Source organism: Arachis ipaensis, chromosome B07, assembly GCF_000816755.2.
Source record: "Arachis ipaensis cultivar K30076 chromosome B07, Araip1.1, whole genome shotgun sequence".
In the NCBI taxonomy this organism is placed as follows: Eukaryota; Viridiplantae; Streptophyta; class Magnoliopsida; order Fabales; family Fabaceae; genus Arachis; species Arachis ipaensis.
Genome location: NC_029791.2, coordinates 93,063,985 through 93,077,393, shown reverse-complemented (window position 1 = coordinate 93,077,393; position 13,409 = coordinate 93,063,985). Strand labels below are relative to the sequence as shown.

Sequence of the window (13,409 nt, the reverse complement as noted above, 5' to 3'; positions counted from 1 at the left end):
TAGTTCTCATCATCATTGCATTGGTTATTGTTTGTTGTGCTATTTTATATCAATTTTGCTCTTTCACTTGGACAGCCTCAATATCCAATAATTTCCACATTCAATTCACTCTTGTTGCGATTGCCTAAGCTTGCTTGTGTTTTAATTGATGCTCATCTCTTAGTTGCATCTTAGGCCATTTAGTTGAGGAACTCATGTTTACTTTTTTTTTATTGTGGATACCACTTTAACCGGCCGTTGTGTGTATTCCACACCACTATGCAAATTTCCTCAATTAGATGCTTATTTCCTTCCCTCTTTACCCTTTTGTGCTACTTGCCTATGAGTTCTAATTATACTTTATTCATTCCTTTCGAAGATGAGACATGAAGGCAAGGAGCCAGGAGGGGGAGGAGGACACCGAGGATGGAGACGCCAAGAATGCGTTGGACATTGGTGATTCTCACACAACCCAAGCCCCCACATCCGCCAGATGATAGTGGAGCTCTTAGATACATTCTCCCTGGATCGTGCAACGAAGGACCGTGCAACGCTTAAGTGTGGGGGAGGATTCACCAATTTTGGGATGTAAACTTTCTTTTCTGAAGACTTTGCACTTTACTTTTGTTTCTTTTTATTATGTTTCTTGTACATATTTGGAGTGTTTTTAACTGTTGCATTGCATTTTCTTTTAGTATATATATCATAGTTTATATCTATTGCATTTTGCATCTTTTGCATGGTATATATTTTATAGACAGAAGTTGTGATTGGATGATGTGAATAGAGAAACACTTCCAATTGCGTCTTTGGGGGAACAACCCGAGGTTTAACTACTCTTGGTTATATTTTTTTATTGAATTTATTATTTAATTCGAGCATTACTTGTTAACTAGGAACTATACTTACAACGCCAATCTTATTTTGAGATTAAATTCATAGTCGACGGAAATGTTCAACTATCAAGAAGATATTGACAACCAAGTAATTCGCCATAAGTGCAAACCAAGGAAAGCTATTCGCAAAAGCATGCAAACCATCCAAAGGAAATGAGTCGTCAATTGGAAATGGGTCATATTTAAGATTTTTAAGGTGGCTCAGATGGTCCGCAACCAAATTTTTGACCCACTTCGATCCCTAATCTCCACGTCAAACTCTTGCAAGAGCAAGATCCAACGTGTGAGCCTAGGTTTCGACTCATTCTTTGTCAACAAATATTTTAAGGCTGCATGATCCGTATACACCATTATTTTGGAGCCTAGCAAATAAGATCTAAATCTATCCAATGCATGAACAATCGCTAGAAGCTCTTATTCCGTAGTGGTGTAATTGGATTGCGCCGCATCCAATGTCATTCAGGAATAAGCAACAATGTAAGGGAGCTTACTATTGCGTTGTGCAAGTGCGGCACCTACGACATGGTTTGACGCGTCGCACAAGATTTCAAATGGTTGTGTCCAATCAGGACTCCTCACAATTCGTGCCGTGGTAAGAGCTCTTCTCAACTCCTCAAATGCTTCCGCACAAGCACTATCAAACTCAAAGTCTACATCCTTTTTTAGCAGGCGCGATAACGGCAATGAAGTCTTGCTAAAATTCTTGATGAAGCACCTATAGAACCTGCATGTCCCAAAAAAGAACGGACCTCCCTCACAGAAGAGGGGTGAGGTAAACTGGTAATGACATCAACCTTGGCCGGGTCCACAGAAATGCCCTTAGCAGAAACTACGTGTCCTAACACTATGCCTTGTCTCACCATGAGGTGATATTTTTTGAAATTGTGGACAAGGTTAGTGTTAACACACCTCTCTAAGACCTTAGCCATGCTCTCTAAACAGGTATCAAAAGAAGTCCCATATACACTGAAATCATCCATAAAGACTTTCAGACAACTATCCATGAGATCAGAAAAGACACTAGTCATGCACCGCTGAAAAGTGGCAGGTTCATTGCATAACCCAAATGGCATCCTTTTGTAAGCAAAGGTGCCAAAGGGATAAGTAAAGGTGGTCTTTTCCTGATCCTCAGGAGCAATATGTATCTGGAAGTAGCCAGTAAAACCATCAAGAAAGCAGTAATGAGATTTACCTGCAAGTCGGTCCAACATCTGGTCAATGAATGGCAAGGGATAATGGTCTTTCTTTGTTGCGGCATTCAGCTTCCTATAATCAATGCATACCCGCCAAGCATTTTTCACCCTTGTTGTGACCACTCCACCATCATCTTTCTTGACAGCAGTGATTCCTGATTTCTTTGGAACAACTTGAACTGGGCTCACCCACTCACTATCAGAAATCAGATAAATAATACCCGCATCAAGCAACCTTGTGACTTCCTTTTTCATCACATCAAGAATGGTGGGATTGAGTCTTCTTTGGGGTTGTCTAACTGGCCGAGCTTCCTCTTGAAGGAAGATGCGATGCATACACGTACGGGGGTCAATCCCCACAACGTCGGCCAAGCTCCAACCAATTGCTTTCTTGTGCTTCCTTAGGACCTCTAGGAGCTTTTCTTCTTCTTGGCTAGAGAGCTCACAAGCAATGATTACCAGAAACCTTTGGTTGTCCTCAAAGAATGCATATTTCAAGTGAGAAGGTAGAGGCTTCAATTCGGTTTTCGCTTTAAGTTGAGGTTCTTTTTCACCAAGATTATGAAGCTCATCCTCATCGGTTTACTCTTGTTTATCCTCATGTTTACATGGTCCATTCCCCCTTCAATTCTTAGGTTCAATAGCATCAGAAATGAGTTGGATTGGGCCCAAAATGCTTCAGAAATCGCTGGCCATGAGTTACCTTTAGTGAGTCACGTGCAGCTTCCCACGCACGTGTACGCATCCATAAACGCCAGGAAATAATGGCAAATTTTATATCATTTGAAGCCCCAGATGTTAGCTTTCCAACGCAATTGGAACCACTTCATTTGGACCTCTGTAGCTCAAGTTATGATCGATTTAGTACAAAGAAGTCAGGATTGACAGCTTTGCGATTCCTTCATTTCTTCATGAGTTCTCCCACTTTGCATGCTTTTCCTTCATTCCTTCAATCCAATCTTTGCCTTCTAAAACCTAAAATCACTTAACAAATATATCAATCCATCGAATGGAATTAAAGTAAATTAAATTTAGCTACTTTAAGGCCTAAAAAGCATGTTTTCACACTTAAGCACAAATTTCGGGAGAATTACAAAATCATGCTATTTCATTGGATAAATGTGAGAAAAGTTGATAAAATCCCCTAAATTAAGCACAAGATAAACCACAAAATTGGGGTTTATCAGCCGGTAAAGGCATCCAATTTAAATATAGAGGTCTTCAAGAAAGGTCTACCAAGCAAAACAGAGGAAGAACTTCAATTATCCATCGGAGCATCTCAAGGATATAGAAATCAACCGGAAACAATAAATCCTTGATTGTCACAAGCACATCTTCCACTATCCCTACTACGGTAATCACACTTTTATCGGCTAAGACAAATTTGGCGGCCGACCTTTTCAGTGGAGCTAAATTCAACCATGCAAATATCGAGAGTGGCATGAAACTCAAACAAGCCCCCAAATCACACATGCAATCATAAAAGGCAACTCCACCAATCCAACAAGATACTAAACATGGTCCAGGGTCACTACACTTTTTCAGAATAGACTTCATCAATGAGGAAATGGAACTACCCAATGACAATATTTCCAACTCACCAATCCTATCTTTGTGTCTGCACAAGTCCTTTAAAAATATAGCATACTTCGGAATTTGTTGAATGGCATCAAAAAGTGGAATGGTTACCTCAACCTTCTTGAATACTTGAAGCATGCTTAGATCAAACTTCATAATTTTCTTGGCCTTCTTTACCATGGAAGGGAATGGAATAGGAATGGATTCATCCATTATGGCCTTCCTCTTGGACTCCTTAAGGCTCACTTCTTCTTCCTCTTGCTTTGTGTCTCCCTCACCTTCCTCATATTGAACTTCAACAACCACTTCCTCCTAATGAATGTCTTCCATTATCCTAGGAGGTATCTCCTCCAATATAGTCTCCGACCATAGAGTAATGGCGTTGAGACCACCCTTTGGGTTCGGAAGGGGATGGGATGGAAGGCTAGAAGAGCTTGAGGCTTGGTTGGTGTTGGTATTGTTGGAAGAGGGTAGGGAAAACCTTGAGAGCATTTCGGTTATGTTGGACAATTAGTTTCTGGTGTTCTCTTCATTTTTCTCTATCATGGCCCAAAATCTCTCTTGTTCTTGGTAAATTGAACAGAAGGCATCTTCATTTTGGTTGGTGGAAGAAGAAGAAGGTTGGTTGGATTGTTGTCTTTGGTGAGGCATTTGGTATCGATGGTTGTTGTTTGGGTTTTGTTGTGAGTGTTGGTATGATTGGTTATGGTGGTTTTGGTTGGCGTAGTTGTTATTATTGTGCTGTTGGGAATAAGATTGGTGGTTGTTGTCGTATTGAGAAGATGAGTTGCTTTGGTTCCACCTTTGATTGTGGTTGTTCCCTTGAGCATTATCCCTCAACCCTTGATTAGAACTATTGCCATGAGAGTGATTGTTTTGGCCTTGAGATTGATATGGTGGACGATTATTGTAGTTATTGGCTGCTGCAAGAGTGTAATCCTCTTGGACTTGATGGCATTGGTCGGTGTAATGTGCGGTACTAGAGCATAAACCACATACTCTAGGAGGTCCTTCAAGTTGGAGGATTTGAGGTGGGGCTTGGATGGCATGGATTGATTGAAATGTATTTTGTTCTTTGTGAATCTTCTTGAGGAGAGTGGTCATGTCTCCAAGCACTTTAGTCAAAGCCGATTCAGAAAGAGGTGCTTCCACCACACTCTTGGTAGGATTGTTCCTCACTCTTACATGTTGGGTAGCCTCAGCGACATCTTTGATCAAACTCCATGCTTCTGCCGCAGTCTTGTTCTTAGAAAGGGAACCACCACTAGAGGTGGTGAGCAATCTCTTATCCGCTGCACAAAGACCTCCAGTGAAATAGCTAATGAGCAAGTGATTGTCTAACCCATGATGTGGATAAGATTCCAGCAACTCTTAAATCGATTCAAATATTCATAGAGTGTCTCTTGGTCTCTTTGCATTATACCAGAAATTTTCTTCCAGATGTAGTCGGTCTACTCCGGTAGAAAGAACTTATCTAAGAACTCTCTTCTCAATAGGTCCCATTCAGTCACCACTTCATCCAGCTGGGAGTAGAACCACTCTTTTGCCGGCCCCTCAAGAGAGAAGGGGAAAGCAAAAACCATGATAGCAATCTCATCGGCACCATGCCTTCGAGCCTTTGAACAAGCTACTTGAAAGTCTCTCAAATGCCTAATGGGGTGTTGGCACGGTAGTCCGTGGTACTTAGGAAGCAAGTTAATCAGACTATTCTTCAACTCAAAATTCAGATCAAGATTCGGATACCTGTAACACCCTACCACACAGAGCTTTACACCTAGGATATAAAACAGAGGTGGCGATGCGCTACGACCTCTAAAAGAAAAATTACATATATAATATAGTGAAAAAGGTTTATAACTAGGAGCCTTTGAAGAAAGGGATAAAGCAAAACCGTTAAATTGAAAAGCGTAACGCTCATGAAGTGATAAAGCAGACGAAGCAAGATAGAACAAGCTAAGCAGTTAATATACCAAGAGTTCCAAAATACATATAACAAAACTCAAGACTCGGCTCGCAAAGATAAACCGGCCCGAGAGAATAAGTGCATATACATATATAGATATACAGGAAAACCCAAAATACAACCCAAAATATAGAGTTACAAAACCTGAGTCTCCAAAATCACCTTTAAGGGGATTAAGACAACATATATATATAATAATTGAAGATAATAAGTATCTAAGAAAAATACAAATAACTAAAATAAACCCAAAAGATAAAGATCTTCGCAACATCAGATGCTTCCGGCATGCTTCAGCGAGGTGCCGCCTGTCCTGCATTTGAAAATCACAAAACCCGCATGGGTAAGAACCGGAGGTTCTCAGCATGGAAACAGTGCCTACATATCTAACATATAATGTCCTGGGAAAGCCGAAGGCAAATCCTAGAACTTCCAACAGATAATTAAAGCTTAAAACATAATTAAACCTTGAAATTAAAATAGGCAACTAGCTAAGGGTCTTCAAAACTATCTAAAACTCCCTTTTCCGATTCCTCAAAACCTCCCAACCACCAAGAGAACCAAATGCAACAACCACAATTATTACAAATAGAAATTACAAAAAGGATTCAAATATAGCAGATAATCAAGTAGCATTTAGTTATGTAATCACTTAGGCAATCCAAACAAGACATATAGATGCATATGATGCATGCCTGTCCTAGTGGCTGACGAGTCTCATCTGTCGGTTATAAAGCCAACCCGACAAGTCCTAGTAGCTAACCATTGGACTGTCCCTCTGTCGGCATCCCCAACTCGAGTAATTCTCAATCATAAACATAATCATAATCATAATCATACAACACCCACACTGGTGTTTATCCACGGCGGCGAGCTCATCCGGAACATTCATAGTGTCCGGCCACCATTGCGACATAGGGTCAGCAGAGTATCGAGTCTCAACCTAGAGCACGTGGTGGCTAGTCATTGCTTTCATCCAAGGAAACTCGTATCTTAGATAATCATTTCACATTCATTCATAACTGGTGCAGAATTTATAAACCACAAACTAACTGGCAAGTGCACCGGGTCGTACCAAGTAGTACCTCAAGTGAATGATGGTCGACCCCACGAGGATTGATGAATTAAGCAACAATGGTTAAGTGATTTACTTAGTTAGACAAATAGAAAATGGTTTTTTAAGAGTCCAAAAGCATAAACAGTAATCAAAGAATCAGAAAATAAGCAGTAAACTGAGGTGAAATATATATGGAGAAACAGTTAAGGCTTCAGAGTTATCTATTTTTCGGAATGACTTTTCTTACTAACTATTTTAATCATGCAAGATTTAATTCATGGAAAACTATATATGACTAAATCCTAATTCCTTAGACCTTTTTAGTCTCCTCTAACCTTCATCAACCGCCAATTCCTTGGTCACTTAATTCCAATTAGAGGGTGAAGTTCAATTCTAGTTTATATGCCATAGAAACCCTAATTACCCAAATATAAGAGGATTATATGTCACGTATCCCATTAAGTCCAGATAATTATAAATTTAAGAGAAATTATTTTCAAGGGTTATACTTCCGTTCCACACAGATTCATAAGATAAAGAACAAAAACGATTCTTGAATTATTAATCAATACATGAATTAAAATAGAAAAATAATAGTATCAATCCACACAATAGACAGAGCTCCTAACCTTAACAGTGGAGGTTTAGTTGCTCATGGTTCAGAAAAAAAAACTAGGATTCAGTAAAACTGTAAATTGTGGAATGAGGTCGAAGAGAAGATAAGAGCCCGAAGGGCTGATTCTTTTCCCTTTTATATCTAGTCCTAATCACTGTAAAATATATTTCCTAAAACTAAATAATATATTTTCCTAACTATCGAAATAATAAAAGTTTAAATCAAAACTAAATAATTGATTTGTGCAGGCCTTTCGACGAGATTGGGGACCACCAATTGCACCAGGGTTGGTGCCAAACTTGGAAGAATCCAAGTTTGGCGTGGACTAGGCAGAGGATTCCTTGGAGTTTCTTTGATTGTGGCGCCAAACTTGGAAGAATACATATTTGGCGTGGGATGGTGCGTGTGGCTTTCTTTGGAAACTTCATATTGGCGTGTAGTGGACTGCATGTAACCCCTCGGAACTTCTTCATTGGCGCTAAACTTGAGTTGCTTCAAATTTGGCATGGAGTCTCATGCAAGCCCTTCCTTGGAATCCTTGTGTTGGCACCAAACATGGGAAATCCTAAGTTTGGCGTGGAGGTGGTAGCAAGCTTTCTTAGAATTTCTTGAGGTGGTGCCAAACTTGAGTATCTCAATTTTGGCGTGGAGGTGGCAGCCTTACTTTCTAATCTCTCCCTGCTTGGTCTTTGGCTCCAACTCTGTCAAATTCGTCCAAAATGCTACCTAAAATAAACAGAATTGCACACAAGTCAAAGTAGCATTCATAGTGGCTAAAATATATCAAATCTTGATTAAACTTAGCAATTCAAGTGCAAATTCACTAGGAAAAGATAGAGAAGATGCTCACGCATCACAACACCAAACTTGAATTGTTGCTTGTCCTCAAGCAACTAAAATTAGTACATGATTAAGATGTGAATTTGCAGGAGCAGTGAGAGTTCAGTTAAGCTCATGTCTCTTCTTAAAGTAGGGTTTACCTGTTGTAATTCTGAACAGTTTTGGCATCTCACTCCCCTTTGAATCAGAGGAATGTCACTGTCATTCGGAATTAGAATCCGAATCATATTATGAATTCTCTAATCTTTGTACTTTAGTTTAATCCTTGAACACAGCAGATATCCTTTAATTCTCACTGAATTGGTGCTTTGCACCTTGAGTCTAGCCGTGACTTTAAATGTTCTGTCTCAAGGGTTAATTGACATAAGAACACCACAAGAACTTGATTGGAGAACTCTCTTGAAGTTCTGATTTTTCTTTCAGCTACTCCCAGACAGTGGTGCTCAAAGCCTTTGCCATACTCTGCTAAATGCATTTAATATCGACTATAAATGTTCAATCTCAAGGATTACTTGACACAAGAACACCACAAGCATATGAATAGGGAAACAACTCTTTGATCTTTTAATCATGTCTGACCTCCCTAGTCATTGATGCTCAAAGCCTTGGACCTTGCTTTTTATTCTTCCTTTGCTGTTTCTTTTGCTTTAAGGATCAACTTTCACTAATTTCAGAAAATTCATAATGGTTCTCTAAATTCCTTGTCCTTATACATCAACATTTCTTGATTCAAATTCAAATATGCACAGTTCATGTCATGCATTCAGAATCACAGAGAACACCACCACATTTGATTAAATGAGACTACTTTTTATTATAAACTCTTTTACTCATGTGAACAATGGGGTAGCTCAGAAGAAAGGAGTCTTGGAAGTTGATACTCTGAATGCCATATTGGCTCAGAACAAGATCTTGACCCAACAGGTCAATAACATCTCTCAGCATTTGACTAGATCACAAGCTACAACTGGCAGAACTCAAGAAGCCTCCTATGAAGGAGAAGCTTATGATGCAGATTAACCTTCAATGGAGGAGGTGAATTACATGGGAGAACTCTATGGAAGCACCTACAACCCTTCATGGAGGAATCATCCTAACCTTTCATGGAAGGATCAACAGAAGCCTCAGCAGGGCTTCAACAATAATCAAGGTAGAAGAATCCAGAATAGGTTCAACAATAGACTACCATTCTCATCTTCTCAGGAACACTTGGAGACTCCTAGGCAGTTTGAGCTTTTAATCATGTCTGACCTCCCTAGTCATTGATTCTCAGAGCATTGGACCTTGCTTTTTATTTATTTATTTTTTTCTTTGCTATTTCTTTTTGCTTCAAGGATCAACTTGCACTAACTTCAAGAAATTCATAATAGTTCTCTAAACTCATGTTCTTTATACATCAACATCCCTTGATTCAAATTCAAACATGCACGGTTCATGTCATGCATTCAGAATCACAGAGAACACCACCACGTTTGATTAAATGAGACTACTTTCTGTTATAAACTCTCTTACTCATGCATTAAATCTTTTTCTTCTTTATTTTCTTTTGATTTCAAGTTTAGTGAGCAATACATGAGACACCCTTTTAGACTAAAAATCATATAATAAAATAAACAGTAAATTAAACTAGAACCTAGGAATTAAAATAACAGATGATCATGCAGTAACAAAAATAGCAGAAAATAGGAACCTAATCATAAAAATAGCAGATAATATGGAAAGTGAAAAGGAACTGAGCCACCTCAATCTCCCTGGTAGGGATCTCTCTCCTCAGGCTGGCTCCGTAAGGTCCTCTCAGGCGGCTGTAATCCTAACTCAATTGAGAGATTGATAGCAAGTATTTATACCGGTTCGGAATTCCACAAAATAATTCTGTTGTTAGTATAGTCCAAACCAATAGTCAATCCTCAAATCAAATTAAATTTTGGTTTTGTCACAAGTACAAACCCCAATGAAAATTAACCGAAGTATTTAGACTCCGGGTTGTCTCACAAGGAATTGCAATGAAATGCTCAATTATTGGCTTTGAAGGAACAAAGGGGGTTTGGTTTATAAAAGGGGCAAGGAATTAAATGACAAGGAAAGTGAATCAAGCAAGTATTTAAAGAAGACAAGTAAATAAGAGAAAGCAAGTAATAAAGAGAGAGACATTCATGGCAAAGATTGAGAATATAAGCTTTCTATCCTAGTCATACAATGATTAATTCACCCTATTTAGTCAACTCTAACAATTGGAAGAAGGTATCATGTTATCTTCACATAGGGAGAACGTCAAACAAGACTAATCAATCATATCACAATAATAACAAGAATTTATCCTATTTCGTCATCTCCAACATTGAATGAAGGTATAAGTTATCTTCCATGAGAGAAAGTCAAACAAGACTAGTTAATCACAATCCAAATGTCCTAATCAACTCACTAATTGAATTAGCAAAAGATTAGAGTCAATGGAAATAATATTAACTAACAACTCTAGATCACCAACATTAGTTGAGTATTCATGACTCAAGATTGCCTAATTACTCTTTCGAAGCCAAGAATGCTCAAAATCTACTCTAAAGCCCAACCAAGAATTTTGTCAAACACTTGGTGGGTACAAATGGAAAGCATGGTAAAAGTGCAAGAATAATAAATCTACCAACTACTAATTGCAAGAAAAATAAATTCACAATTCAAATCATCAATAAAGAAACATCAACTATCAAATTTCATTGAAAGAAAATCCAAATCCAACAAGTACATCCATGAACATAAAAGAGAGCATAAAAGGAAAATTAACACTACAAATCATGAGAATGAAAGAGTAGAAGCAAGAATTCATAAAAGAAATAAGATAAAAACATGACATTGAACTTAGATCTAGAAGAGATTAACCTAACCTAACCTAACCTAATTCTAGAGAGAAGAGGGAGCTTCTCTCTCTAGAAACTAACCTACATGATGCTATACTTCAAACAATTGCTCGCTCCTTGCCCAAGCTTGAATTCTACATGAAATAGCATTAGAATGAGTTGGGTTGGGCCCAAAGTGCTTCAGAAATCGCCCCCAACGATTTCATCTTTAGTGGGCCACGAGCAGCATTGGCGCGCACGCACCTACCCGTGCGCGCCCCTAAACGCGAAGCAACATATGGCAAATTTTATATCATTTCGAAGCCCCGAATGTTAGCTTTTCAACGCAACTAGAACTACTTCATTTGGACCTCTGTAGATCAAGTTATAGTCGATTGAGTGCGAAGAGGTCAGGCTTGACAGCTTTACGGTTCCTTCATTTCTTCATGAGTTCTCCCACTTTGCATACTTTTCTCCTCACTTCTTCTATCCAATACTTGCCTTATAAACCTGAAATCACTCAACAAATACATCAAGGCATCGAATGGAATTAAATTGAATTGAATTTAGCTATTTTAAGGCCTAAAAAGTATGTTTTCTTATTTAAGCATAAATCAAGGGAGAATTACAAAATCATGCTATTTCATTGAATAAATGTGGGAAAAAGTGATAAAATCCCCCAAATTAAGCACAAGATAAATCACAGAATTGGGGTTTATCAGAGATCTCCTACAGCTAAAGGTTCTGATCAGCCCTCATCTCATCAAGGGTGGTACAGAGATGCTCCCAATGGCTATTCTGTGTGGCTTTCATCTCTTCTACAAATGCTATGTACTGCAGCCAGTGGCTATCATTAGTGACCTTTATCTGCTCCCTGGAGGATGTGAGTTGCTGCCAATAATCTTGAGGAGGAAAGTAGTGTCCCTGAGGTAGTGGCTGCTCCTCTTGAGCTCCTTCTTCAGCCTGTTCGACTCTTGGGAGTCTTTGATAGTCCCTTACCAGTTTCATAGTCTTCTTTGTGATGGGCTTCTCGATTGGGATAGGGAAATCATTCTCTATCTTCACCCTAACGGCCTCACAGAGGCGGAAGATGAGATGTGGGAAGCCCAACCTGGCATTCTCTTTGGTGTTGGCGGCGACATGGTAAATCTGCTGGGCAATAACGTTTGCCACCTCCACTGGCTCTCCCAACAGAATGCAGTGTATCATGATGGCTCGGTCCACAGTACACTCAGACCGGTTGCTTGTGGGAATGATAGACCGACGAATAAAATGGTGCCATCCCCTAGCCAAAGGCGTCAGGTCACCAACTCTGATATGGCCCGCCTTCTCCTCTGCCCCCAGTTTCCACTAGGCATCTGGAATGCATATATCAGCGACTACTTGCTCTAGCCGTTGATCCCTGTCCGCCCTCTCACTGTAAGACTGAAGTGAGGGCATAGTCCATGGTAACTAGAAGGTCTGCCGGATAATCTCTGGGCTGAAATCAATGACTCTTCCCCTTACAAAGCTTCTGTGGTCCCTTTCATTGACTCTAGACACATCTTTATAACTAATCCACAGGTTCCCATAAAATTCTTAAACCATTAATTGTCCCACCTGTGTGTGCGGATTGCACAGAAATTGTCATCCTCTTCTCTGAATCTCATGCTGAATTTTTGGATATTCATCCGGTTGGAGATTAAACCGCACTTCCGGTAGAACCGGCCTCTTGCCAGTAACCTCATAGAAATGTTCTTCATGTAATTTAGAGAAGAAGCATCTTGCATCATGAGAACCGGTGGCTGGTTCCTTTCCTTTTCTCATCCTGGAAGGTTGGGTGGTCTTTGGTGCCACAGAAATAACAGAATAAAACAGCAAAGCAACAATACCAAACTTAAAACTGTTGCTCGTCCTTGAGCAAAATAAAGAAATACAAAGGGGAAGAAGAAAGAGGAGCAGAAATGTAAACAGAAGAAAATAAAAAGTAATGCTAAAAGTTCCTTTTCTTTTTATTTTTTTTTTTTTGAAATACAAATCAAAAGAAAACAGAAAAAAAAGGGATTAAGGAAAGAGGGGGCTGGACAGAGGAGTGGGGTGGCACGGTTGGGGTGGGGTGAATGGTATGTGGTAGGAAAAAGGGGAAGGGATGTGGCTAGTGGGATTCGGTTAACGGAAAGAGAAGGAAGGTTATGGGTATAGAAAAGGGTAATTGGAGTTTTCTGAGTGTAGAAGGATAAGGGAGGGAGCTTTAGACATGGAGTGTATATAGAAGGGGATGTAAAAGGAGGGAGTGAAGAGTAGGTGAATATGGTTGGAAGTGATGGTGATTAGGAGGGCTTTATATAGGATGAGGGATTGGTGAGGGTGGGGAGTCACGTTAGTTTAATGTGGGGGTAGTGGGGGTTTAATATTTGGTTAGAGGGTAGGGGGTTTAGGTCTAGTATTAGGAAGGAGAGAGGTGAGGGTTGCAGTTG

At 39.5% G+C, this 13,409-nt stretch overlaps 1 protein-coding gene across 1 annotated transcript; it reads right to left on the bottom strand.

Annotated features, from left to right (window-relative positions):
• LOC107607405 (myb-like protein A) lies at positions 4,157-5,229 on the bottom strand. The gene is made up of 2 exons (XM_016309368.1): positions 5,117-5,229; positions 4,157-4,964 (listed from the first exon to the last, which is right to left on the bottom strand). The coding sequence occupies exons 1-2, from the start codon at positions 5,227-5,229 to the stop codon at positions 4,157-4,159; spliced, it is 921 nt and encodes a 306-aa protein (XP_016164854.1).

Coding starts and splice junctions, on each gene's coding strand:
- LOC107607405 (XM_016309368.1), bottom strand. CDS start 5,229: ATGGTTTTTGCTTTCCCCTTCTCTCTTGAGGGGCCGGCAAAAGAGTGG. Junction 4,965..5,116: donor AGAAGAGAGTTCTTAGATAA/GTTCTTTCTACC, acceptor CTTGCTCATTAG/CTATTTCACTGGAGGTCTTT.